Genomic DNA, 27,325 nt, shown 5'->3' with positions numbered 1-27,325 from the left:
TCTCCCACCCACCCCAAATGGAGGGGGGTGTACCTCACACAGCCGTTTGTAGGAGGCCTGCATGAGGTGACCCTGCCACCCATTTGGGGTGAGGGGGAGAGGGCCACCAGAAATTGTGGGACAGGCCCCCCAGTGGGTGGGGCAGTAGGTTTTGGGCACCTTGGGGGCAGAACGGCACACTATTGGACCCATCTGCGCCAAGGGGAGTTGGGTAACCAAAGGAAAAAAGTGAAAATGGTAGACAGCATTTTAAGGGGGGCTGTGGGGCACCCCAAACTGACAGGGAATTTTCTAATGAGAAGGGGTGGTGGCCTCCTCCACCCCCACCCACAATGGAGTGGAGGCCATGTCATGCAGCCCTCCCTGGGGGCAGATATCTGCTCCTAGGAAGGGACACCTGACCCCAGAGAGGAGTGCAGGACAGCCCCCCCCCTTATCTGCCACCAGGGAGGGCTCCATGAGATGTGCCGGCCCTCAAAATGGGGTGGGGGTGGAGAGGTGCACCCCCCTTCACATTACAAAATTCCCCGGCGGTTTAGGGTGTCCCTCAGCCCCCCCTAAAGTGCAGCCTGCCATTTTCTATTTTTTTCTGTTTGCCAAACTTGCCTTGGCGCAGATGGGTACATTGGTGTGCCAATCTGCCCCCACGGTGCCCATCCCTACTGTCCCATCCATTGGGGGGGCCTGTCTGATGTTTTGGGGTGGGCTTCTCTCCACCCCAAATGGAGCGTGGTGGGGCCACTCATGCAGCCCTCCCTGGGGAAGATATCTGCCCGTAGGAAGGGTCAAATGTGTTTTCACTAGGGTGGGTGAGGTTCAGTAGACCACCAGGAATGGCTTGCAGGGGGGAGGACATGCTTGGAAAGTACGAGTGTAGATTTGTTTTTGCTGGGGTGACTGTAGGGAACTTGTTTTTTGTTTTGTTTACAGCTTTTTCTACACGAGCAGCTGCAACGTTATGCGAGTACTGTTTATTTATTATTGTATGGTTAGGGTCCCACTGTCCGTGAGATGGGTGAGACTGGGGCTGGATTGTTGTTGGTGTAGGTGGGAATGGGCCGTCTGGGCAGATATTTTGGTGGGCTGGGACACAATTGCAGCGGCAGGCCGCAAATTGCCCCCATGCCAGCAGAACATTGGTGTTTAGCTGGGAGCGGATGCCTCCCATGTGGGTTGTCCATCTGCAAGCCCAGGCTGCACCTCTGGCTGTGCTACGTTACAGGTGTCACCTCCGGGGAGGAATGAGGATCCTGCTGGGGGCTCCCTGGAGCTGCAGCTGTGCTTAGGGACCGGTACACCCACATGGTACAAGGATGTCCAAGGCCAGGGACATCACCTCCAAACCGTCCTGGAGTTGCGGCTGGGATGCATTACAGCTTTTCCCTTTGGGGACGTATTGGCACACTGCCGGGACTCCCTGGTGGGGAGAAGCTGTAACGCAGGGCAGCCAGAGCTCCAGCAAAGTCGGCGGTAGTATCCCTGGCCTTGGGAACCCTTCTGCCATGTGGGTATTTGCCAGGGGTTCTGGGTAATAAAGTCTGGGCCAATTTGCTTAAGTCAGACCTCTGGATTCCCACGGGTGTCCTCTTTTGGGAAATGCATGGGGTTCCCCGTTTTCCTTGCTGGCTTCGACACCCTAGGCCCAAATCTGCAGGTTACCCACAAGAACAAAATGTGCTGTGCCGAAAGGCTTGGGGTTACCAGTGGGTTACCCTTTTCCTTTTGCGCCCGGTAGGTGCACCCACACGTGTGGTACCGTTTTCGTAGGGACACCTGTGGGAACGTGGAAAGGTAGGACATCTGTTGTTGGTGACGTGTTTCGGTGAGTGGACAGAGGGAAATGTCTCTGAAATTGGCAGGAAATAAAGACAATTCTCTGACATTTCGTTCTGGGTTCCCACCGAAACACACCGCCAACAAAACATGGCCTACCTTCCCACGTCCCCTAAAGTGTCCCGATGAAAACGGCACCTCACATGTGTGGGTGCACCTACCTGAGCACCAAGGGGAAAGCCTAAACCACGGCTAACCAAGTCATTTCCGACAGCTGAATTTCAGGATTTTTTCAGAAGGGCACACCATAAATATATGGGCCTAGGGTGTCTAAGCCACCTAGGAAAACTGGGAACCCCATGCATTTCTGAAAAGAGGACACCCGTGGGAACCCACAGAGGTCTGACTTGCGCAAATCGGCCCAGGTAGGTGCACCCACACATGTGAGGTACCGTTTTCGTCAGGAGACTTGTGGGAAAGCGGGAAGGTATGACATTTGTTGTGTTTGTGTGGTTTTCATAATGTTTCGACCCATTTGCTTGTGCCCTTTGTCACACAACCCTTTAATTTCCCAGATGTGCCCTACATTGAGTCGCTTTAGGCACCATACACTTTTGTAACCTGCACAAGTCACCCTAGAAAAGGTCTGCCTGTGCTCTTTCAAAAAATGTATGCTTGCCATTCCTCACCAGAATGGTTTTCCTGATTTACACATGCTAAGTAAGTCTGTTCAGGCCATAAGCATAAAACTCCTGTGTACCATGGCCGAGTGTTTGGCTTGTGGTATTGCTTGTTTTGTGAAACACTACAAAAAATGTGTGATTTCCTAACTGCAAGAGTCGGGGGGAATGTAGCGGAGCATTGTTTTTCTGAAAATTCATAGAACCCATTGCCGTCCCAAGCCAACCATGTCCACCACATACCTTTTTTCTGTCATTTTCCCGCTTTTTCCCCAAACTATGGAATTTTCCCCTACCTAGTTGTTGCCGGACCTGCGCAAATCACCCCTTCCTAAACTTGGAATTTTGTCTACTTTTCAGAAATGTATGCCTTTCTGTCCTCCAATTCGGCTTTCCTACCCTTTTCTTCCATTCCGCCCACACGTCCAATTGGCAAAAATGCAAAATCGCCTACCTCTCCCAAAACGGTTGATAACTACAAAATAATTTATTTTCGTTACCACTCAAGCTGTTCTTGAAAGCCAGGAAATTGGGGAATTCAGCAGAGCAAACCATTTGTTCCTAGCTCTTACAAGGAAAAAAAAAAAAACAGGCTTCTTTGTACATCATTTTATTGGAATCTTTTTTTAAAAACCCAAAATGTTCAACCTTTTTGCTTATTATCTCTCACCCCCTACAGCAACCTAGGATTCCTGGGTGGCGTTATGACCGCCTACATGTGGGGAAAAAGGGGCCATTTTTGGCCAAGATAGCTCATGTAACAAAAAAGTTACAAGGCATTGAATGGCAACCTACCGAAATCACCAAAAAAGGCCTTGACACTGGGGGGAAAAACCCATGGCACTTAAAGGGTTAATTTCCTTCTTTCCAAAACAACCTTCTTATCGTACAGAGGTCTGTTTTCTTCGGATTTGTTCAATTTTTTTGTTTTTGCTTGATAAATGGTTATAAGTGGCCCACAATCGATGTGAGCTTCCACGTCATCGATCTTAGGTACGGCTGAGATGTATAAAGATGTTAGGTTTTTAACTGCGGTTACTGTTAATCTTAAACGTGTTCTGCCACTGCATTCTTCTACTGCTGCTGTCATCTTTGCTTTTATATTGCATCTCGTTTTCCACTTTACCATCAGTAAATTGTGGACACTATGGTCAGTCCTTAGAATTGTGAAGGCTGTGATGTGTGCAAGCAATTCTCTCGGCACGAAGATATGGTCTATTGTCGCTGAATTGACATCCCTTTCCCAAGTCTGTACTAATTCTGCATCAGTCTTCAGTGTCAAATTGAGGTTGTATAACTCTCAAGGGATCAAAGATGGCCACATGATTCCACTCTGTAAAGTTGCTGATCTAGGTTTGAGTGTAATGTCGATTTTTCAAGTTTTCGGTTAAGTCATATTTAGGTCACCACAAAACTATATATTTTGGCTGCAAATCTATGTAAATTTCGTTCAGCGTTTTTTCTGCCAGTACTATGAAGTATGAGTTACTCATTGCTAAGGGGTTCCAGTATGTGTTGGTTATGATAATATCATCCCAAACATCCTCTGGTTCCCAAGATTCTTCATGTCTCCAATTCAGATGTAGCACTTGAAAAAATAGATTTGAGACCAAAGTTTGTATGTGGTGAAATAAACTTGTCAACAGACTTTATGATGGTTGGCTGCGAGAACCTTTCGAAGCTGGCGAGATAAAGGTTTCATAGCCGTCCATATATGGTTTTTCAGTTAACCAGGTCTCTTGTAGACATAAAATGTCATAATCACCTAACTTTACATCGCTGAGTGAGAGGCGATGACTAAAACCTCTTGGGTTCCATGAACCTAGCATTAGTTGGCGATACTCCAGGGGCTTTTCCTTTTTCTCCTGATGTGACCCCCGTTTATTGTTAATTTCCGTGGGTGGCTATCTGCTAGATGAGATGGCTAAAGCTTCAGGAATCCATGCCCATTTTGCTGTTTCTTGGTTTGGTGAGTTTTTATCCAAGGATCTCTCTTCGTCCTATACTTCATTGAAGCTTTGTCTGTTTTAAAGGTCACTTAGTTTTGAAAGCTGTCGCCCTATGTTCAAGGGGTCTTGGGAGGACTTTCTCCATTTAACTGGGTCTGGCGGGCAACCTCATGGGCAGTTGGAAATTATCATTCTCCTTTTATGTTAGCTCTTTTGAGTCTTTGGGTTTTTTATGTCTGTGTAGTTCCAAATTGGTCTCTTACTATTCTTGTACTCTTTGTTTCTCTCTTTTCCTTGCTCGTCGTTTCCAGTTGTTAGACTTTGATATGGGGTTGGTCTTTCTTTATAGAATCTCGAGCAGTTAGGATGGTCAAGATGTTTTGAGGTTGTGTCCTTAAATATATTCCATTAGATAAAAGACTAACATTTGAAGGCTCTGTGACGCTTCTAAAAGCATCATCCTCACCACAGGAGATGAAACGTGAAGATATACACTATCTCACACTGGATCCAAACTCAACAATTATGTCTTATGTACAAATCTGTCGCGGGTTTGAAAGGCATTGAAGCAGAGTCATAAAATGTTTCCTGTTTAGCACTGTCTCCTCTTGTTTTCCTCCAATTTGTTCCATTTTGAAAATTGAGCTTTTAGTTTTTTCTCTGTAAGAAAGGTGTCCTTTTCCAGAGGCTTTCCTTTCGTTCGGATCTCCTTCGTTCCTTCTGGGATGGTGATTTCTCTGTTTTTTATTTGATCTTGATGCTCTGGGCGTGTTTTTCGTTTTAGTGTTCGTTCTGAGTTCTGCTTTTCCATTTCCATGTCTCTTTCGGTGTTTAATTCACCTAGTGGTTTCGAATCAATCCGCTAAGGTCATAAAGATTAGTGTATTTTTCATGTTCTTAAGTTTTTTTGTATCTAATTTCTGGGTATTTGTCGTTGCTCCATTCCTTCCCGGTTTGTGGGCATTAGCTCCGACTGATTCTTCTACTGAGTATTGTGATAAGTCCATTAACTCTAAACTCACGTCCGATTCTTCTATAGTTAAGTGTGAGTTACTGCTTTCTGGGTCCTGATCGGCAGGAGCTATAGCAGCCCTGTTTGATTGAATTTCTGATGTAGCTTTCAATAGAGCTTTTCTTGGTGCAGGAATAGGTGGCTGTTTACTCTGTTGCTCAGTTTATTTTATTTTTTTAGGAAACACTGCACCTGTTTGTTGAACGTTTGTGATCGTAACTTTCCTTACAGCTGGCGATTGAGCTTTTTTTTTTTAGAACAAGGGATAAGTGTTGTTCTTAGTGAAGTTCAGAATTTCGTCGTCCTTGGAGTGTTGAACATGACGAGATGGTAGATGCTTTTGTTTAGTTGTTTTAAAAAATATGGATCCGTTTTTAGAGTTTGCAGATGAGAGTGGCGAGTTAGCCACATTCTTTCCGAAGTTGCTTTTCAGCAGGGTTCCTGCTTCTTAGTAGTCTTCGAGTTTGATTTTAATGCTTAGTTTATTGTGTCAACAGCATCTATGTATGAGGTGTTGGTCATTACTGATCTCCGGTGTTTGTTCAGCCTAGATGTGGTCTGAGCGTTGGCTGGTGATGTATCTTCTTTTCTTTCTTCTACTTTTGTTCCCAACGGATTGTTGTATCACGTTTGATGTTTATCTTTCTGTGCCTGTACATTGCGCAGCGCAGATTCTTTCATATATATATATATATATATATCCCTCCACATCAGCTTTGTGTGCATCATAGCTGTCAACGTTCTATGATCTTTCAAAGTTTCATTGATGACCTCATAGTTTTGTAAATGGGGCCAGAGCGATTGTCACTGCAGACATAATTGCAAAGAAATTTGTTTTTTTTTGTTGGAGTCTCTTTGTCCATTCGGAGGGGGTGGGGGGGGGTGGGATTCGGGGGTTGCTGTAGATTTTCTTCTTGAGGATGAGGACTTCGATCTTTGATCTATTTGCGGTGAGGGTGTCCTGCTGTTAGAGCTTCTTTTTTGGTCCAGCACATTTTGTTCTCTCCCCTGTCTTCTGGGTAGCTGAAAAATCCTGTGAATCTGCGGGTGTTGTTTCCAAATTTGATTGGTGGTTGGGGGGGGGGGGGGAGGGGGCACTTTTGTTAGATCTACCAGGGGGAACAATGCTTTCCCTCATAGGTTCCTTTTCTCTAGAAGTTATCGGAGCCTTTTGCACTCCTAAGTCATCAGTAATCACACTAGCGAGATCATTCCCTCCACCAGAGTTAAGTTGTTTCTTGTCAGTCTTGTTTTGGTTAAAGCCCTCCTTGTTTTGTTCAGCTTCTCGTCCAAGAACCCAGTGGGTTTCCACTTCGGTGTTTCAATCGGTTCGGAATGTTCCGAACAGCTTTGTTGGAAGTAAGACTGCATCCACAGACAGTACTTCAGGTTGAAGCTTCGGAGGGGCTATACACTTTGGTTCTATGTGATTTCATTGCCACACTTTTCATTGCAGGGCTTTTTGCCGTGATTTTGCCCCCAAACCCCACTTTTCTTTTTTTTTCTTTTTTTTTCACATCCCGAACACCCAAACCCATTTTTTTAAAAATGTAACCCCCCAAAAAATTTGAAAAAAGAATCGCGGCAAAAAACCCTGCGATGAAAAGTGTGGCGATGAAATGACGGTATGCCATACTCTTTTCCACTCCCAAGTGTATAACCGACCAGGTAAAACCCTGATTAACCAATCCTTCGTCAGTGGTGCTCACCTGTGCGCCTTCCAATAGTTCAGCATCTGAAAGTTTCCCCAAATTCACCCTAGTCACTGAATGTTCTTTTTGAAAAAATAAGGTAACGATCCCACCAGGGAAGAGGCTGTTCTTTGTGCTATTATCTTTCTATAAGTCAATTTGTCTGTCCCTTTCATTTCTTTCAAGATTTGTTTCAATGGGACACTTTTTTGAAGTTTTGATTTCCCTTTGAGTTTTCCATATTTTGACGCCTGCTTTGAATTATTTCCTCCTGTTAACTGTGTATTTTTTCTCTCGCTTTGTTTTTGTCTTTCCCTTTCCAGCTTATTTTCTTCATCTGTAGAGTTCATTGGAGAATTAGAATCATCCATGGAATAATTTCTTCCTCAGCGTTTAAACTACGGTTTGTCCTGGAGACCTGCCCGTCTCCTGCTGCATTTTCTTCACGAGGTAAATCAAAAGTGGTCTCTGCAGCCTCTGGGCTTTGGAGATTTGCTCTAATCGGGTTTGCATGGATTTGAATTTCAACCGTTAATGAGGATTAATTTGTTTCGTCCAAAGGGACAGGACAGTTTACGTTTTTTTTCTCTATATGTTGATACATCGCCCCGTGATGTTTTCCATCAGTGGCTCTTGTCAGCGAGCTCGGGTCCTGTATCAACTCGTTTGTCTCCTTAAGAAATTCATGAGTTTCATGCGTTTCTTGAGTTTCCATATTGAAGCAACGGACTACAAGGTCCAGCGTGTTTTCGTTCTGCAGAGGGTTTAGTTATTTCCCGTTCCTCACAACATCATTGGCCGTTTCGTTTCATGCTTCAACATTTGTCGGAGTATTGCAGATCCATTTGAGAGGGGGAGTCGGCATCTCTCCCTGCAGTCCTGCCTCCTGACTTTGGTCCGCGCCGCTTCCCACCACCTCCTTCTCAGCCATACACACGTGCCCAAGACTGACGGACCCCCCCCCCCACCGCCACAAACACCCGGCCCCTCATCTTCGGTCGTCATCTCTGAGAGTTCCGGTAAGATGAAGTTATTTTTGATGTTGAACAAGTGTTGATACGCGGAGCGATCGGGCTGGCAGGGTTTTCAGAGGTTGCTACTCAGCTATTCGTGTCAACCGGCTCGCCTACTGTGAGTGTACCCATTTGTGTAATGTTTTTTTACCTCCTTCATGGGTTTCACTCTTTTCATTCTTTTCCTGAGGATTTCGCAGCATTTTCCTTTCGCGTAGGGGTGATTTGAGCGGGATTCTGTGTTCCAGCCCGCTGTATTGTCTCTGCATTCGCTGGCTGCAGAGACGCCATCCTTCTTCCTCCCGATTTCTCCTTGATGCCATTGCTGCCGCTACAACGCTGCCGACTGCTACAACTCAGCAGCCAACTGCGAGGCTGCTCCGCGGCACGAAGGGGTTTTTGAAGAGCCTCCTCCTTCTCGATATGGAAACCATAGACAGACTACCAGTGCCTTTGGGAACAGTGAATCAGAGTCTCAAAGCTGCTGCAGACTGCTACAACTCAGCAGCCAACTTAACATGTACAAAAGCAAGAAGCCGCCAAAGAATTGCAATAAAAAAATACACAGAACATTTAAAAAAATAAATCTACAATAAAATATACATACGCATTCAAGTGTCATACTTTACGTATACAACAATATCAAACAAGGTACATGTCAACAATTAACATATGAAAAGAAAACATTGAAATAAAAAAGTATAAAATATCTACAGTAAACACTTGTAAAATTTACTTATACAAATATATACACCATATTTATAGTGATTAGAGTATGCATAGAAAACGCAAACATCTAATGTGTGCTAAATTAAAATTACAAATCTACTAATACTCCATGAGACCATGCGCCAAGGTTTATCACCACAATTTATTAGTCCAGTGTGCGCCCTTGGGATGACATGTTTCGGCATTTTGCCTTTCTCAAATCCAGGCATATTTCATTAATGTTCTATTCAAAGTACAAGTGAATATATTCATAACAGTAAGTCAAATTACAACACAGTCACAATATTTGAACATTTGCAAAAAAACAAAATCATAGGAATGACAGACAATTAGGGTTGGGATCAGGGAGGAGTGGTGGGATGGAGTTCAGAGAGAAAATAATAGGATAATCAATGAATACACAGTAAAAACATAACATGAATTAAGCCATTCTTATGACACTTGGGTGAGGTGGTTGTTAACCTATTTCTACTAGCAGTTGCAGCATTTTGGTGGATTCTCTATTAACTTATATTGTGTTAATATTGGTTCAAATTAAAGCACAATTACGGTTTTTTGGTGTGCTGTACGTGCTCCTTAGTTATTAGATCGAGAAAAGTAATCAGAGACTTAACTTTTATAAGTGTCCTACTTATAAATCTTAAAGTGATAAAAACTATTTCACATGTGTGTTTTATGAATAAATCTTACTGTTTGTTCTTTTATGATTTCTCTAGGGGTCTCAATTTAATCGTCGTCAGGTAGTTCGGACTTGGAATCAGAAGTGGAAGGTACTACATCAGATGGCATAGCCAAGGCTACATGAATCAAATTAGGAGATACAAAAAGGGGAATAGAAATTTCCTGCAAAAACAGGTCAGTTTTCAGCTACTTACAACTACTGTACTGACCCAAACTGTATTAGGAGAAGAGGAAGGAGGGGCAGAGGGGAGGAAGAAGACATGGGAAAGACAGATGTGTTCGAAAAATTCAACAAAAGGTTCACAAGGGCAAGCGCAAAAGAGGTGACCAAGAGAAACAAATAAATGATCTGGTATTGAATCTATCTAGCAGACTTATCTCACAAGATGAAAAAATGGTTCTCAATAAGGGACTTTCGTTTTCTCCAACATCAAGTTATGACAACGTGGAGGTACAGATCGACCTTTTCAAATTTGTTCGCAAATTAAAATTAAAAACAATCATTTGCTACTAAAGACCCAGACAGAACTATTGGATCAGCACAAATTAACATTAACAGAAGCCAGTTAACAATCCAAGAAAAAGAAGAGACCTATTTAATTAGGTCGTTAGGAGAACTAGAGAGCTTTGACATTAGGAACTTACTACATGAATTATGCATTGAACCTGATATTCTGGAGATGAAAAAACTAAAACCCAAATCGAAATGTAGTCCTCAACTAACACTGGATAAAGTAATAGATACCTTTTATAAGGCTGTTACAAAGGACTTGAGCCGCATAGCGGACAAACAATCCAAAAAGGGACATTCAAGACTTATGAATAATCTGACATATGAGGAATTGCTAGCACTAAAAGGGCTAGCACAAGATACATCAGTGGTCATAAAGGAAGACGATAAAGTAGGCAACATTGTTGTAATGGATAGGAAGGGCTACATGGAAATGGCCAACAATCATTTACGAACACCAGACGGTTACAAAACTTTATTGGCCAATCCCAAGAATGAGATCATCGGCAAACTGGAGGAATACATTTTGGGATGGCATCAAAAAGGATTGGTGTGACAAAGAAAAAACCTACAGGATGATAAAGGAACCGACCATACACACGATTTACTTCCTCCCTAAGATTCACAAAACCTTCGACAAGATACCTGAAGGGCGTCCCATTCTCAGTGGGATTGGATGGGCGACAGAAATTATTTTGGAATATCTTGATAACATTTTAAGGCCAAGGGCCAGTAAACTGCAATCTTACTTAAAAGACAACGGATGTGATTAAGAAATTGAAAATTGTTGAATGGAATAAAGACTATCTCTTGGCCACCTTGGACACCAAGGCCCTGTGCATGTCTATAAAACACGATTTGGCAATCAACACCATTGAATATTCCTTCAAAGAAGACTCAGCATCATTCTACCAACAGATTGACATGATTAAGGAGATGTTACAAATAACACTACATTTCAACATATTCGTATTAGACAACTTATTCTACCAACAGACAAAGGTTGTGGCTACGGGCACCAAGTATGCCCCAGCCCTGGCCAACCCATTTATGGGTCTATTTAAAGATAAGGTTGTTTATACAGATGAAGATTGGGCAGATAAGATGATTCTATGGACACGATACATAGACAATGTTTGTTTTTAAAATGTGGTTTTATTAAGATTTTCAGAAAACAACTGACAACATACAGTCATTGATCGGAGCATATCTCATCAGTCAAAATCAATCCCCTGTCCCACCCTCCAGCAAGCCATAGATCTTGGTCTCAACATACAACTCCCTTTCCCCCTCCTCCGTCCTCCCTCTCACCCAGGAACATTGTTTCAGTGATCATGACTCCTCATACATTGTGGTCTCAATTGTGGACAGTGGGTTTTGTTCAGGTTTACATATCTGTGTGCGTTTCAGATTGCCTAATTGAGGAATTTCCATTCCTGTATTGTCGAACCCAACTGGTGAGTAATTCTCAGAACGTCTCTGCGTTCAGCTCAGCATGTCCGGGCTTTCTAACACGGTCCCATTTTAGGACCCCTTGCGTCTTAGTTTGTTAGGGAGTGCACTGCTTTGCATATTCTTTTATAAAATCACCCCATAATAGTTCATACTGTGTGGATGTATCATGTAAAGCAGCAGTAATTCTTTCCATTATGCAAATGTTGGTTGCCACATTCATCCATTCCTTCTTCCCCAGAACCGTGGCCGGCTTCCAATGAGTCACGAGACAGGCTTGCGCAGCTAGGAGGAGAGGCGCCACTATTCCCATCACCCGCCTGAGCTCATCTTAATTTTTTTCAAAGCCAAATAATATAAGAACTGGTGTAACTTCACGATGAATCCCATCTACCTCTTTAATCCATCTGAGGACCTCATCCAAGAACACTAATACAGGGGCACCCCCACCACTTATGACAATAGTCGGCTCTCTCGCCACACTGTCGCCAGCATAGAGGACACATCGACAGAAACATCTTCGACAATCTGTGGGGGTCGTATTGCCATCTGTCGAGGAGTTTGACGGCGCGCAATTTATACTGACAAGCTATCGATATTTGTGAGGCTCCCGTAAACATTCTTGTCCACAGCTCATGGTCGATTTCTAGGTTCAGAACGTTTTCCCACCTGCTCTTTAATTGAACAGTAGACCCCTTCCCAGCGTTTATCAGTGCTTTGTACATAGTTGAGATCAGGCCTTTGGTCTCTGTTAGGGTGTTGAGGAGCGTTTCAAAGGGAGTAAGGTGTCTCTGTATGTTCTCCATCCATGACTCCCTCTTCAGTATGCCTTTAAGTTGGAGAAAGGGGAAGACCGGGAGGGGGCCTATTCCCAGTGCATTCTCAAATTCTATAATAGTAAGGAAGTTACACTCCCTCCAGAGTTGTCCCACCCTCTCCAGGCCAGCTTCAAACCAAGGCTGGAATCTGCTATGATCTGGAATCTCCTCTCGAATCCCTGGTACCCAAATATGACTCAGAGGGTATGGCCATGTGGTGATACCCCGCATGTCTGCTCCCTCCCACCAGATCTCCCTGATGGTGCCTAGTATAGAATGATTTCAGATCCTGCAAGTTAGCTTGTCACTGGGAACCCACAGCCATTACGATACGGTGGCCGGAGCGAAACTATAGTTATCAAGATGTATCCACTGTAGGTTTGACTGGTTTCTCATGTGTGGACTAGGATCCGTAATTGCACTGCTTTGTAATATTTTTTAAAGTCAGGTTGGCCCACTCTACCCTGTTCTTTGGGTAAGGTTAAAACCTCATGTGCTAGTCTAGTCTTTTTCCCCTGCCACAAGAATCTCAAAATAGCTTCGGCAGCCTGATTAGAAGCATCAAGAATAGATATAGAAATTTATGGAGACATACCATCTTGACTGCATTAAGTCTCCCCATCCAGGAGATCGTCAGCTTTTGTCACTTTGCTAAGTCAGGATGAAATTGGGAGAGCAGAAGGGGAAGTTAGCTTCATATAGGGCGTCCAAATTTCATGTCAGATTTATCCCCAAGTACCGCAATGTGGTTTCCCCAATAGTGAGACCTAATGTGGAGAATCTATCAGTATCCTCATGAGTGGGTTTGTTCAATGGGAATAAGATTGATTTAGTCCTAAATTTTAAAGCCAGACAGTAGACCATATTGTTCAATCAGGTATATAGCTCTTGGTATGGATGTTAAGGGATTGCTTACATGTAGTAATAGATCTGCATACAGGGCTAGCTTATATTCCATCCTTTTTACTTTCAGTCACTCCACTAGCTGGTCCGCTCTAAGATTCTGGGCGAGAGGCTCAAGCGAGAGAGCGACTAATATTGCAGATAAAGGGCAACCTTGCCTAGTTCCTCTTCTTAGCGAGAACCATCTTGAGTAGTCAGAGTTAACTGATACTGAAGCCTTGGGAGATTTATACACTGCTTTCAACCGTCTTCTGAACATATTGCCCAGCCGAACTTTACTCCGGACCGCCTCCAGGAAGACCCATTGTACCCTGTCAAACGCTTTCTCTGTGTTGACGGACAGGAGAGCAGGGCCTCCTGTTATTTTCTTTGACTCATGGATCAGGTGTAATGTCTTGCGCATCGTATCCGCGCCCTGTTTCCCCAGGATAAATCCGAATTGGTCTGAGTGTATCAGCCGCGGAACGTATACCTCCAATCTGGCTGCCAATATCCTTGTGCATATTTTGGGGTCAATATTGAGCAACGATATTGGGCGATACTATCCACAGTGTCTAGGATCCCTACCTTCTTTGGGAATAACCGTAATCAGTGCCTCTGCGAAGGAGTCCGGAGCTACTCCCGTCTCCAATATGTCATTGAACAGGTCCACCATAAATGGATGGAGGGCCGAGAGGAAGGTCTTATAAAAGCCTTCTGTGTAACAGTCGGTCCCTGGGGCCTTTCCTAGCAGCAACCTCTTCACTGCTCGTTCGACCTCTTCAGCCGTGATTGGGGCATCCATCGCGTCTGCCTCTACACGGGAGAGTTTCGGCATCTCCACACTTCCTAAATACCCTTCTATTTCTGCTCTTGCATGAACTGTATCAGATCTATATAATTGCTCATAAAACTCTGAATGCTTCTGGGATGTTCTCCGTTCGTGTGTCCCGGGTATCACCTCCTCCCCCATCAATAGCGGCAACCCATCTGTCCTACCGCTGGCCTCGTAGTATAGCTGACAGTAGGGCATTTGCCTTGTCCCCCTTGTTGTAATGCTTTTGTTTAAGAAGCTGCAGTTTGCGGACAACGAGCCCTTCCTCAAGGAGACGAAGCTCCTCTCTTTTCTATCTGGCTTTCGCGATCTTCTCTGCCCTTCCCTCGGTGGCGGACCGTGCAGTCCTGTCTAGGTGTGCAATCTCATTTCTTAGCCTATTTTCTATTGTCCACTTGTCTGTCCACTTTGGCGTTCCCCCAAAGGTTAAAATCTCCACCAAGTATTATATGCCCAGCGGCTTCCACCATTATTTTCGGTATTGTTCGTTGTAGAAATCTAGCTTGATGGGTTTTGGGGGCGTACAGTGTCACCAGCGTGAACGTTATTTTACATAGGGTACCTACAATGACAAGTGCCCTACCTTCCACATCCGTCCACGTCTTGGTGACTTCTAGATGTAACCCCTTTCTGATAAGTATTTCCACTCCCGCTTTCCTGAGAGTGCCTGAACCCCAATATTCCGTCCCCACCTTTGGGTGCAGTACCCTGAAATCCTCCCCATGTGCATATTTAGTCTCCTGGAGAAAGAGCACATCCAACCCTGACCTCAAACTCCCTGGACACCAGAGACCGTTTCGTAGGTGAGTTCAGCCCCTTGACGTTGAGGCTACTCGCTCGGAGATGGTCATCTTTCTTTAGGTTGGGTTTTACCGCCATTTATTCCTTTTTTCATACAATGCTCGTAAAGCGGTCCCCCTGAAACCTGACCCACACACAACACCTCCGACCACACAATTCACAGTCGTAAAGAAACCTGTTCCTGCCCATTCCCCATCCTCTACCCCTACCCCCTTCCTGAACCCGTAACAGCGTCTGAACTAGCTTGGTTGACATCATCCGACCAGTGTCTGACCACCAGTCAGAACCGGACCTGTCCTTGTCCCGTCACAAAACGTTCAAATAACCATTGACTCCCCCTGAACGCCCCCTCTTCAAGATCCCCCAAGACTGTGCATTTCCGCCTTAACTCAGAGCGCACATGTCCCCACCGCATATACATCACCCAACTTGGCGAGAGTCAATGCGTCAGTACGAATGTTCACCTTGCTGCCCGGGCACTCTCGGGGGAGCTCACAACAGTGTTATGTAACCCAGTCACTGTTCCAAAGTCAAAGTTCAGTGCAGTGGTCGATCCGTCGCACTCATCCAGGGTCATCTTTCACTTGTGTCCTCTCGATCAATCTTCTTAGCAGATTCCTGTCGTTGGCGAGGAGATATCACTCTGCTCTCGGGGCCGATACCGGCAGTAGTGGTGCAGAGGAACATGCTCCTCCGAGTTCTGCACCTGGGGAGCCATTCATCCTTCTATATTTCCTGGAAACTGGTATCCGCCTCCGTTTCGGACCTTGAATGGGCCATTGTCTGTCATCCTCTCTTTTCTCCCTGATTCGCTTCATTCTCCTGGTTACCCAGTAAGTCGGTTGTGCAGCTATGTATATCCTGCTCTGATCTCAATTTGACCGTACTCCCCTCGCATTGAAATGTGAGAGCGAATGGGTAGCCCCAACGATATCGGACACCTTTTTCGTTGAGCCATTTGGTAAGTGGCATACACATCCTTCTCATGGCAAGCATCACTGAGAATAAGTCTTGAAAAAAATCGACATCCTTGCTGTGTCCAGGGGGATATCTTTGGAATACAATTCACAGGAACATGTGATAGCTGTAATATCAATTCTCTAGATTTGACGATTCATGTAGATGGCAACCAACTTGAGACTTGGACTTTCAGGAAAGAGGCTGAGGTTGACTCCACCCTATACGCATCCAGATGCCATCATGCACCAACAATACGCAATATACCCATGGGTGAATTTGTAAGAACATAACATCACTGTCAGAATCAATACAGATATGAAGAAGAATATAAATTATTGCAAGATTGTTTCCAACAGAGGGGATATGCGGATAATTGTGTAAAAAAAGCATACAAGAAAACTCACACATGAACAAACACTGAAAGAAAAGACAACCCAACATTGGACACACAAGGGTTGGTTTCGTAACAAGGTACAGTAGCAATTATTATATCATCAACAACATTCTGAAGAAAAATTGGTACCTGTTGAAGTTGGATGAAAATATCAAAGAATATGTAGAAGATAAGCCACAAATCATATATAGGAAAGCTAACACTCAAGAACAAACTGAGCCCCTTACTACTACCGAATGATTGCAGGACAACATTTGTGATATATAGTATCATCTGTAAATGTCAAAAACTAAATATTCGAAGCACAATACGAGAATTAAGAACAAGAATTAGAGAACATGTAGCCAAAATAGGCAGCCAAGATCTGAAATTTCCCATAGCACAACATTGGCAGAAAGATCATCAAATGGATAGGAAGACGGACATTAGATACATTGGACTTCAAAAACTCACTTTTGGCAGAAGAGTCGGTGACAGAAAAAATTCAGAGACAGGCCGAAGCAAACCTAAATTGAACACTACTGTAACTGGTTTAAATTCAGACAATGAAATTGTGTCTTTTCTATGATATTAGGAAAACAAAATGCAAAGAGGTACAAATAAGAAATGCAAGGATAAAGATCTATTTGCTTTGAAATTACAAGTGCTCTTTCTAACCAAGTACTGTGTAATACTGTGTACTAAGAACTGATGAGGCAAAATAAGCTGATACTTAATGATGTGTATACCATTAGGTATAGGATAAATTAGTTGATTCATTTGGGATCTATGAAAAAATAGATGGCATAAAGACCATTCTACTATGCAGCATGTTGGCTGCAATTTGCGCAATGTAACTGTATATGTGATACTATATGACAATTACCCATGTTTCAGGTGCAGCTGATAAAAGGTGGAAATCTATTCCACTGGTGTTAACATTAAGGGATTTTAATTTAGTGTAGTATAGAATGCATTCAAGATGGTACTTGTCTATAATAATATATACAGAATCAGTGAGACTCTGGAATTTAGAGCTGGTACGCATGTGCAGTGGAAAACAAATTGATAGAATAGATCATAAAAATCAGTAAAAGATTGAATATACGAGTACAAATTAGTAAACGGATTATCATTAACATCAAAGCAATAGAGTGTTAAATAAAAGAAACCTCAATATTTAAAACACCAGAGATTGGGCATCTACTATACACGTTTAGATTAGAATGCAGGTTTCTTTCCCAAAACATGGTGGCCGTAATGTAGGTATGGAAAGAGAAAACGGTGAGAGTGCTATGGGAACACATCACAACATTTATGCAATGGCACCGGATGCATAGCGGAGCCGATGGGCTGTAGACAAAGATGTGGAGAAACTGGTAAGTGCTCAGATGCACTCCGAAATGTGTGAACGCATAATGATTGTATTAGTCAAGCGTAAGCTAATGGAACTGATATTTGACTGTACTGAAATCACGCAGCGCCACGGTTATAAAAAGTAAAGCGTACATATATCTTTCCATCGCACAAGCTAAGCGAGGAAAAAATGCATTAGACGATCGGGGACAGATGGATGCGCCGTGGTAGGACTTTGAAAGGTTTAAGCACCCGTATCAATAGAGGTGCGCTTAGCTCGACAAAGTACTGTCTTTTAACCTATATATAGTCACCATTACGGAGATACTAGTGGGAAGTAATGAGCATACATTATAGAATAATGAGGAAAGACTACTAAGAATTAACGATGTATATTTGGATACACTATTTTGGGAATAAGTAACGTTAGATAAGACTTGCCACAAATCCAATATTTGAAATTAGGTAATTAAGGAGAAATAAGCTGAAAGAAGATGCAATCTCAGAGGCATTTACATGGCTCATCTGAATAATTGTTTGTCCTTTCAGGGATCTAACCCATTAAATTATGAGAAAACTAGAGAAATCAAAAGAACGAACAGTAAGATTTATTCATAAAACACATGTGAAATAGATAGTTTTTATCACTTTAAGATTTAAGTAGGACACTTATAAAAGTTAAATCTCTGATCACATTTCTCGACATAACAACTAAGGAGCACGTACAGCACACCAAAAAACTATACTTATGCTTTAATTTGAATCAATATTAACACAATATAAGGTAATATAGAATCCACCAAAATGCTGCAACTACTAGTAGAAATACGTTAACAACCACTTCACCCAAGTGACATATTAATGGCTTAATTCACTCAGGTTATGTTTTTACTGTATAATCATTGATTATCCTATTATTTTCTCTCTGAACATCCACCACTCCTCCCTGATCTCAACCCTAATTGTCTGTCATTCTTATGATTTTATTATTATTTTTTGCAAATGTTCTAATATTGCGACTGTGTTGTAATTTGATTTACTGTTATTGTATGAATAGACTCACTTGTACTTTGAATAGAACATTAATGAAATATGCCCGGATTTGAGAAAGGCAAAATGCCGAAACACGTGTCATCCGAGGGCACACACGACTAGACTAATAAATTGTGGTTATGGTGATAAACCTTGGCGCATGATCTCAAAGAGTATTCATATTTTCATGTTTTGGAACGGTTATTCAGCCTTTTACCGCCATACTCTTGAGACGCGTCAAGGAAGAGGACTAATTAATAAACTGAGAAAAAAGCAACAATGAAAGGAATCGCCAGGCAAACCAGTTAGAAAGAAAAGAGCCCAAAGCTTACTTCAACTAAATTAAAATTAGTAAATCATGCAAACTGCAAATATTAAAAACAGCACAAGTGTAGTAAACATTCAAAACAAATCCAGTTTAATATTTTTATTAAAAACAAATATTCACACAACACATTACCTTCACTATAAAGCATTTTAGAGCAAAAACAAAATGGTACGAAACAAAAACAGGGTGAGTTAGTTGCCATAATATTTTATATTAATATATTTCTTTCAATGTATTAATACAATTTATCTTAACGTTATTTCAGATATTTGTAAGCTACGTTTTTGCAGGGTTAACCTTAATTTTATTGTACATTTTTTTACATAATTCCATATACATATAAATAAAATGAAAAGTCAACAATTACCGTAGAAGAACACACTGTAAATGTGGTCAATGGAATCGCTGTATAACGAGCAGCCACCCAGTTGATATAATGTTCACCAGGCTAGAACACTGTTCTCAAATCTATTACAGGTAGATAAGGTGGGCCCTAAACCTCATGTCCATCAATTACCAGGACATTGCAAGGGTCAACAAATGGGAGGGCATTGCCATTTTGAAGTTGGTGCTGTGAGAGAGAATGGGGCGGGGGTGTGTCAGTCCTCGAGAAGTGCAGATTGCTTCTGTGTACAGTATGGGATGCTCTTCCAATCTGCTTAGCAAGATCAGGATGCATGTGTATGTGTAATACATGCTAATATGCCCAAGGCATTGTGGGACATAGTCCTAGATTTCTATTGTGAGAGGAAGAAATGCAGCTGTGAGACGCTACAGCAGCACTGCCCCTACATAAGATGTCAACCTGTTGACCAGCAGGTCTCAAAAACAAGCAATAAAAAGTCACTCATATTTACTGTAAAAACAGCAGGAAACAAATAAAAACAAAAAGTAACACATTCCGGCTTCTTGCACTTTTTGCTGCACCAAATAAATATTAGAATAGATAGAAAACAAAGCAGAAGGGGTAGTAAAACAATTATTAAAACTCATGTGTTCAATATACTGTTTGCTGAATGCATTCAAAATAATACTGGAGTAGCAGATTAAAACCTGTTGCCCAGTTGATTGAGACAAACAGTTGGGAGACATTCACTAAGCACAAACTGTGGCCCCATTTTATTAAGGGTAGACTAGGCAGGCATTTAACCCAGTTTCCACCAATGCTGCAGCAAACCACAGTCACCTGAATGCCTAGGTGTTTGAATGGATGACTATATCAGAATCTCCTCACCTTCACAGAGTGCTTGCGGGTGGGGTGCTTCAACCGCCATTGACTGACTAGTAGTCATTTAGTTATGAAGTGTGAATGTCTCAGAAGGCTGTGTCCGGTTTGTATCAAAGATAAATTGGGGCAAAAATAGTTGCAAAATGCGTCAGTGAGGCAAAGAGTGCTATGTGCAAGTGTTGCTTTCAAATAAAGTATTTCACAGTCTCCACTGTGTTGCGAGGTTGAAGGCAGTAGACATGTTTAACATCAATGTGGTTGTTCTTCAGACCACATGTCTTAAAGGATACAAAACAGGGAATTATAGGATTTCCAATGTCAGAAGGTTCAGATAATGTGAAAGATAAGGAGCAGTTTAAACTTGACCACCCCACAAAGGGGCTCTTAATGAGGGCAAGCATCCCAGACAGGGCCCCTATTTTATTTATTTATTTTGCATTTTTAAAGCGCTCACACAGCCCGCAGGCATCGAGGCGCTGTTCCAGAAATGGTTTTTTAGTTCCGTAATTTTTTTTTTTTGGTCTTAGTTGCGTATTTATAACGCGCTTAAATACCCAGAGGTTTCTAAGTGCGGACCCAGGGATCGAACCTGTGTTACTTCGTGTTGTCTTGCTTCCAAGACGAGCACGTTGCCGCTGAGCTATCCTCCCTAAGAAGGCACTCAGCAAATGAAGGTGGCACCCTCAGGGCAAATAACCCAAAAGACGCTTAGAACAAAAGTCTTACATGAAGCCTTTCAGAAAATAGTATACAAGCTTCTGTAACTGTAAAAACAGATTCAGAAATGTTGAATCAAGTCGGACTGTGCCCCGAGGTCTCCATTCACATGACAAGCTGCAAAGAATCTGAAGAGGACATCCGCAGACAGAGCCAAGGACTAGTCCCCTTATTCGATGTGAGACAAACTACCTGAAAAGAGGTGGAATGGCTGCACATAGTGCTGCCGTTGTCTTTTAACTGGTGTGTTACATTACCAAGGATTCCCAGCCCGAATGGGGATATTCCAAGTAGGTGAATATCATTCTTGCAAAATTAGAAAGACTGCATAATTAAAAATTAGAACAAATAAAAAGGTTATTTTGTAGAAAAGAAGGTGCTACTCCACTTACAACCAAGTGACCACGTATGTACATGAAATGGATAGAAACGTTTAACTAACATTTGTTCTATTGTCAATAGTAGTTCAAAAGCATTTTTTCTTTTGGCTTCTCTTGGATTGTTTAAATTTGGATTTAAGAAAACCACAAGCGAGAGAGGACCCTTTAAGTACTGGAATCTAAAGCAGTAAGATAAGCTGTAGGCGTCTTAGAGACACTAAACATCAGTCTTAGAAATCTCATTAGCATATGTGTGTAGGAATAGTGAGCAGATCATATCTTTATGTTCACAGTTCAAAGAGTAATAAGAAGTATAGCATTACGATTTCTTAAGTGTCTTACATTTGCTTAGGTGGCCCCTACAATACTTACAAGATCCTTAAAGGCGCATATAAAGGCTGATGAGGACTTTGCATTTGCAACCTTATAGAAGAGACCACCTCTTCAAGTCAGGGTCAGGCACTTCATTTGTTGGCATAGAATGCCTGCCTCTGTGCTCTTTAGCAGAGATGATAACAAGCCCTTACCTCAGCAGGCATATGCATGAGCAGGACAGCCGCCACAGGTGCCTGGGCTTGACAGTATCCCTCATCCGGTCGGTATATGGTGTAGGCCTTCAGAATACGGTACAGATCCTGCTGTCTGGAAATATAAAGACAATAAACAAAATACATTAACATAAGACATTATCTGCGGCAGAGCACAGATAGCCACCTCCACACTCTGGTATGAGCAGTTGCAAACAGAAAACGGACGTCATTCAGGAAACTAGAATGAAACATTCAAGTCCCAACAACAAAGTAAAAGCTTATACAATCCTACATTCTCTGACCCACTCGCACACATTTTTGACAATGCCTTGATACACAATAACCGCACTATTTCCCCCAATTTGTAAAGCCCGGTAAAGCTTGGAAACAAGCCTGACTGCTCAGAATTTCAACAGTGACCTTCCCAATTTGATAGAGAAAAAAAAGACTTCTACTGTAGCAATGAAATTCTAGGTTGGAGTACAAGTAAATTCTTGTGTTTAACCACTTAATTGCAGAGGACGAGGTATCTCGTCCTCCGCACCACGTTTCCATTGCAGGGGATGAGATACCTAGTCCTCCGCACTGCTTAACTTTGGGGGGCAGATCTCCCCCGCCCCTATTTTTGGTTCAATCCTCCAGACCTCTGGCTGTGAAGGGGAAGACTTTGCCTTCTGTTCCTGGGGGTCGGCCGTGATGATGTTGGCGCTAGTGCTTGCAGAAGGCTGAAAGAATGGCCCCCGTAGCAACCCTGCTGATGACCTGCCACGAAACGGGCCTCTGGAACGCAACTGCCGTGGCTCTAATAGCGTGGGCATACATGTTCGCCAGAGGCGGTTTGTGCTGCCCCTCATAAGCCTACTTGATGGCCGAAATCATCCACCTAGCTATAGAAGCCTTGGAAGCCTGATATCCTGGCCTTGACCCACCGAAGGTGACAAAGAGCCTCCGATTTGTGGAAGCTCTCAGTCCTGTCCAGATAGAATTTCAGAGCACGCCCGACATCTAGACAGTGCAAGACCTTCTGAGCATCGTCGTTAGGGTCCGTAAAGAAGGTAGGTAACACTATTTCCTTATTTAGGTGAAACGAAGAGACTACCTTAGGCCAAAATGTGGGATGCGTTCTAAGTACCACCTTGTCTCTATGAACGGTAGTGTAAGGTTCTGAAGCCACTCGAGCTTGAATTTCGCTGACCCTGTGTGCAGGCCCACCAATAGAGCTGTCTTGATGGGGACACCATTGGCTCAAAAGACTTGTGCGCCAAGGCGCACAACACTACGTTGAGGTCCCACACGGGGTGTGGCTTCTTGATAGGCGGGTAGAGCCTGGTGAGGCTCGCCAGATGTTTTTAACCACCGGGTTGGAGGATGACCAGACCTCCTCCTCCGAGTTCCGGTAGGCTCCAATGGCTGCCAGATAGGTGAGGCATGTGTCAAGCTGCACCCCCCGAGTGTGCAAGGTGCATAGAGAAGGACAGCAAATCGTCCAACGTGCAAGTCCGCCCAGTGGCAAAACCTAGTAACTTGCTTTTGTACTGGCTCCTATAGCAGAGCTAGCACCCTGTAGGATGTCTAGGTTAGCCTGCGAAAGACGCAGATGCTTTAGTGTGACCTGCTCAGGAACCACACTGAGGGCTAACTTCTGCGGAGCGGAGTGGAAGACCCTGCCTCCCAGCTGTGGTAGAAGAGGAGCTGGACCCAGCGGACGGTGAATCAACGGCTGGTCAGAAAGGCTGTGCAGTTCCGAGAACCATGGTCTCGCAGGCCACCACGGAGCTATCAGAATGATGCTGAGGTGTTGTGACTCCCTTATCTTGCAGATCACCTTGTGGACAGAGGAGTGGGAGGAAACGCATATGCGTTCATGCTGTTCCACTGTAACTGTACCGTGTCGATAGGAAGTGTCTGCCCATCCTCAATTTGCAGTCTGGCCCACCAGACAAGGTCCTGGTGGAGAAAGGGAGGAATGCTGACTAGTTCCGCCTGGGAACCCCGCTCCTGATTCCATAAGGCTGCAAAGTGCAGCTGTAATCTTCTCATCTTGAGCCTTGTGTACGGCACTGCCAGTAGACATGTCGCCATGATACCCAGGAGATGCTGGTACCACCATGCTGAGGAAACGCATATGCGTTCATGCTGTTCCACTATAACTGTACAGCGTCGACCAGAGAGCCTAGGCCCTGTCCCTGCCAGGATGCAACTGAGGGCACTTCCTGTTGTACCAGGTGGCGAAGACATCCACCTGTGGAGGTCCCTATCTGCTGAAGATCCTCTGAAGGACCTGATCGTTCAATTGCCATTCGTAATTGTCGGCACCCAACTGGCTGAGTCCGACTGCCTCCAGGTGTGACTCCCCCGGGAGGTGGCTTGTCGTCAATTGTATGTTTACTAGAGCCCATTGCCAAATGCTGACCGCCAGGGTGCACAGAGGAGGAGACCTGGCACCAGCCTGCTTTTTGATGTAATACATGCTGGTGGAGTTGTCTGTTTGAATGAGGATCGTCTTGCCGATGATGAGCGGTAGGAAGGCTTTGAGAGCCAGCTAGATGGCCTTCAGCTCTAGCCAATTGATACGGGCCTCCTATTCCTGAAGAGACCAAACTCTGTGGACGCTGTGGTTGTCCAGGGTAGCTCCCCAGCCCTCCAGGCAAGAGTCTGTGGTGATGTTAACCTGTGGTGCTGGTTGAAGGAAGTGTCTGCCTATCTTCAATTTGCAGTCCTTGGCCCACCAGACAAGGTTCTGGTGGAGAAAGGGGGGGGAATGCTGAGGAGTTCTGCCTGGGAACCCCGCTCCTGATTCCGTGAGGCTGCAAAATGCAGCTGTAATCTTCTCATCTTGAGCCTTGTGTACGGCACTGCCAGTAGACATGCGCTATGATACCCAGGAGATGCTGGTACCACCATACTGAGGTCACCGCTCTGCTGAGAAACTGACTTGTGGCCCTCTCGATGGCTGTGATCTTGTCCACCGAGGGAAAAACTCTCTCTGAACTCATGTCCCAGATGAGGCCCAAGAACGTCAGACTGTCAGCTGTAGCTGTGATCAAGATTGATGAAGATCCCAATTCATGTAGTGTATTCATGAGGGCAGAGGAGGTGTGACTGACCACCTCCTGGGTGCTCGCCCCGACGAGTCAGTCATCTAGGTACGGGTAGACATGGTGGCCTTGAGCCCTGAGGAGGGATGCCACTGCATTCATCAGTCTGGCAACGACCATTGGGGCTGAATTGAAACCAAAGGGTACAACCTTGTATTGGAAATGAAAGTCCATGAACCTGAATCTCTGGAAGGACCGATGATGCTGCCATAGCGGGACGTGTAGGCATGCGTCCTTTAGATCCAGGGAGCACATCCATTCTCCCCTGCACAGTGTCTCCGCAATAAGGGCTGGCATAACCCTCTTCCACTTATGAAGAGGGAGGTAAAGGTTCAGGGTGGAAAAATCCAACACAACTCTCAGGCCAGCCTGGTTCTTCTTGTGTATGGCGAAAATCCTGGAGTAGAAGCCCATGACAAGCTGGGAGGCTGGGACTTCTTCCACTGCCTGCCTCTCTACGTGCGATGGAATTGTGACCAACAGAGTTGTTGCCCCAATCTGAGGGGGTGGAGAGGGAGAGACCGGTAGGCGGTAACCCGTGGACACTACGGCTAGGATCCAAGGGTCCGCGAACCTTGTGCACCAATGATGTGCGTGAAGGGCAAGCCTGCCCCCCACCGGAGACACGTGGACCCGGAGGGGAATGTCATGTCTTCTTTCCCTCTAAGGCTGGGGCTGAGGAGGGGGGACTGGAAGAATCCCTTGTTCCCCCGCCTTGTATTGTTTGCGGCGGTGCTGACTTGGAGAGCAGTCCGGCTGCCTAGAACGGCGCTCCTGGAGGCCCCGGAACCTGCCAAAGGCCTGCCCCTTGTCAGAATGCTGATGCCTCTGGCTGTATGTCTTGGGCGTGTACTTCCTGAGGATAGATAAGGACTTCGCAGTTTGGGCACTGTTTTTCTTCTTATCCAGTTCCTCATTGGTGGTGGAATGAAAGAGGTCGCCACCCTCGAATGGAAGGTCCAATATGCATTCCTGGATGTCCAGGTTGAACTTGGTGGCCCGCAGCCAGGCCGTCGTCCTCATGTACGTGGCGATGCAGATGGCACGGCCTGAGGTGTCTATATGCACATTGGTGGACTCCATGATGTCCTACACCATCATTTTAGCTTCTGCCAGCCCCACCTTGAAACGTGCCCGACTGTGCACCTGAACTTCTGGGAGGAAGTCTGCTACTTCCCGTCAAAGCCTCCGTGAGCATGGAGTCTACATTAGACTGACAAAGGTTCAGTGAGACGCTGGAATAAACCTTCTTCCTATAAGCCTCCAAGACCTTCTCCTACTTGCCTAGAAGCGCCGAAGAAGAGGTAGCCGAGGACAACTGAGGCTTGGAGCAGAGTGAGGCTGCGGCAATCACCGATCAGTGTGGTTGAGAGTGTGCCGACAGCAAGAGTGGATCCCCCTCCAATTGTCTGTACTTGCCGTTGAGGCGCGTACAGACAATTGGGGTTTAAGCCATCCCTTTTTGGCAAAGGCGACTACGTCCTTTTACATCGGGATCCCTATTCTGGCCACGGAGTGTAGATGTAGAGTGAGGACCTCTGCCAGGATTTTCGTAAAAAAAAAAAAAAAAATTAAATAACATTTTTTACAAAATCAGGATTTCCTTTTTCAGCATTAACACAACCTTGGGGCGAGCCTTAATAGTTTTTGGTTGGTCATTTTTTAGATTTTTAATTGCTGTTGTCTGTGGGGCTACACGTCGGTTCCAAAATCTGAGGCTGATCAGACTTATGAAGAAATAAATAAAATGGGCAAAAAAAGTGGAAACCGAATACATTGCGCCCTCCCACTGTTTTTCACTTGGCGTGTAGTGAGAGAAAATTGTATCAACAGTTCATTTTCAACCCCAATACGAGTCTTTTGCTGCTTTTCTTTTGCTTGAAAAAAGGGGTTTTAAATTCTTGATAATGAAATTGTTTCAAAGTATGGCTTTGTTCAAGTAAACAATTTCAATGATTTTAAGTAGAGTAAAATCCTCACATCCTCGACACGTGTTTCTCTGTCTTATTTAGGCAGACAGTTCTTCAGGAGGAAAGGAAAGCCTATTATTCGGCTTATTAATTGGTATACATCAACTAAAACACAAAATAAACAATATAAACTCAATTATCTTCCTCAGTTGCTTTTTTAAAATAATTGTTCTTTGATGTTCAAGGACTTTTTTTCTTTTTAATTTAAAGAAAAAGATACTCACTTGTTCGTGAATCAGGTTCTAATTCTGTGCTTTTATGTGATCAGTCCTCAAAGATAAAGCTTTTTGAGCTATGTACTTTTATTTTCTATCATTGTATTTTGCTGTGTTGAAGTTTTATCTATGTAAAGAAATATGAAGGCTAAGCTTAGAACAATATACTTGCTCATTTCCTAGTCTTTCTAACCGAAAGAAGCTGCACTGATTTGATGCCCTGAATCAGACGCCTGCTTACCTCAAAATATGTCATGTAGTTGGGAAACGGGGATTTCTTTCAATAGAAGCGTCCTGGTCGTGGTGTGATA

At 44.0% G+C, this 27,325-nt stretch overlaps 1 protein-coding gene across 1 annotated transcript in view; it reads right to left on the bottom strand.

Moving 5' to 3' along the window:
- LOC138580803 (TBC1 domain family member 10B-like) overlaps positions 1-27,325 on the bottom strand; it is a 977,369-nt gene that overhangs the window by 468,101 nt on the left and 481,943 nt on the right. The window contains exon 5 of the mRNA XM_069651650.1: positions 21,729-21,843. Coding sequence (XP_069507751.1) covers positions 21,729-21,843 — 115 coding nt within the window. The remainder of the gene's footprint in view (positions 1-21,728; positions 21,844-27,325) is intronic.

Source organism: Ambystoma mexicanum, chromosome 3p (assembly GCF_040938575.1).
Source record: "Ambystoma mexicanum isolate Mex_15411 chromosome 3p, UKY_AmexF1_1, whole genome shotgun sequence".
Classification (NCBI taxonomy): Eukaryota; Metazoa; Chordata; class Amphibia; order Caudata; family Ambystomatidae; genus Ambystoma; species Ambystoma mexicanum.
The sequence above is the reverse complement of the archived record's forward strand: the minus strand, read 5'-3'. Positions and strand labels throughout refer to the sequence as shown.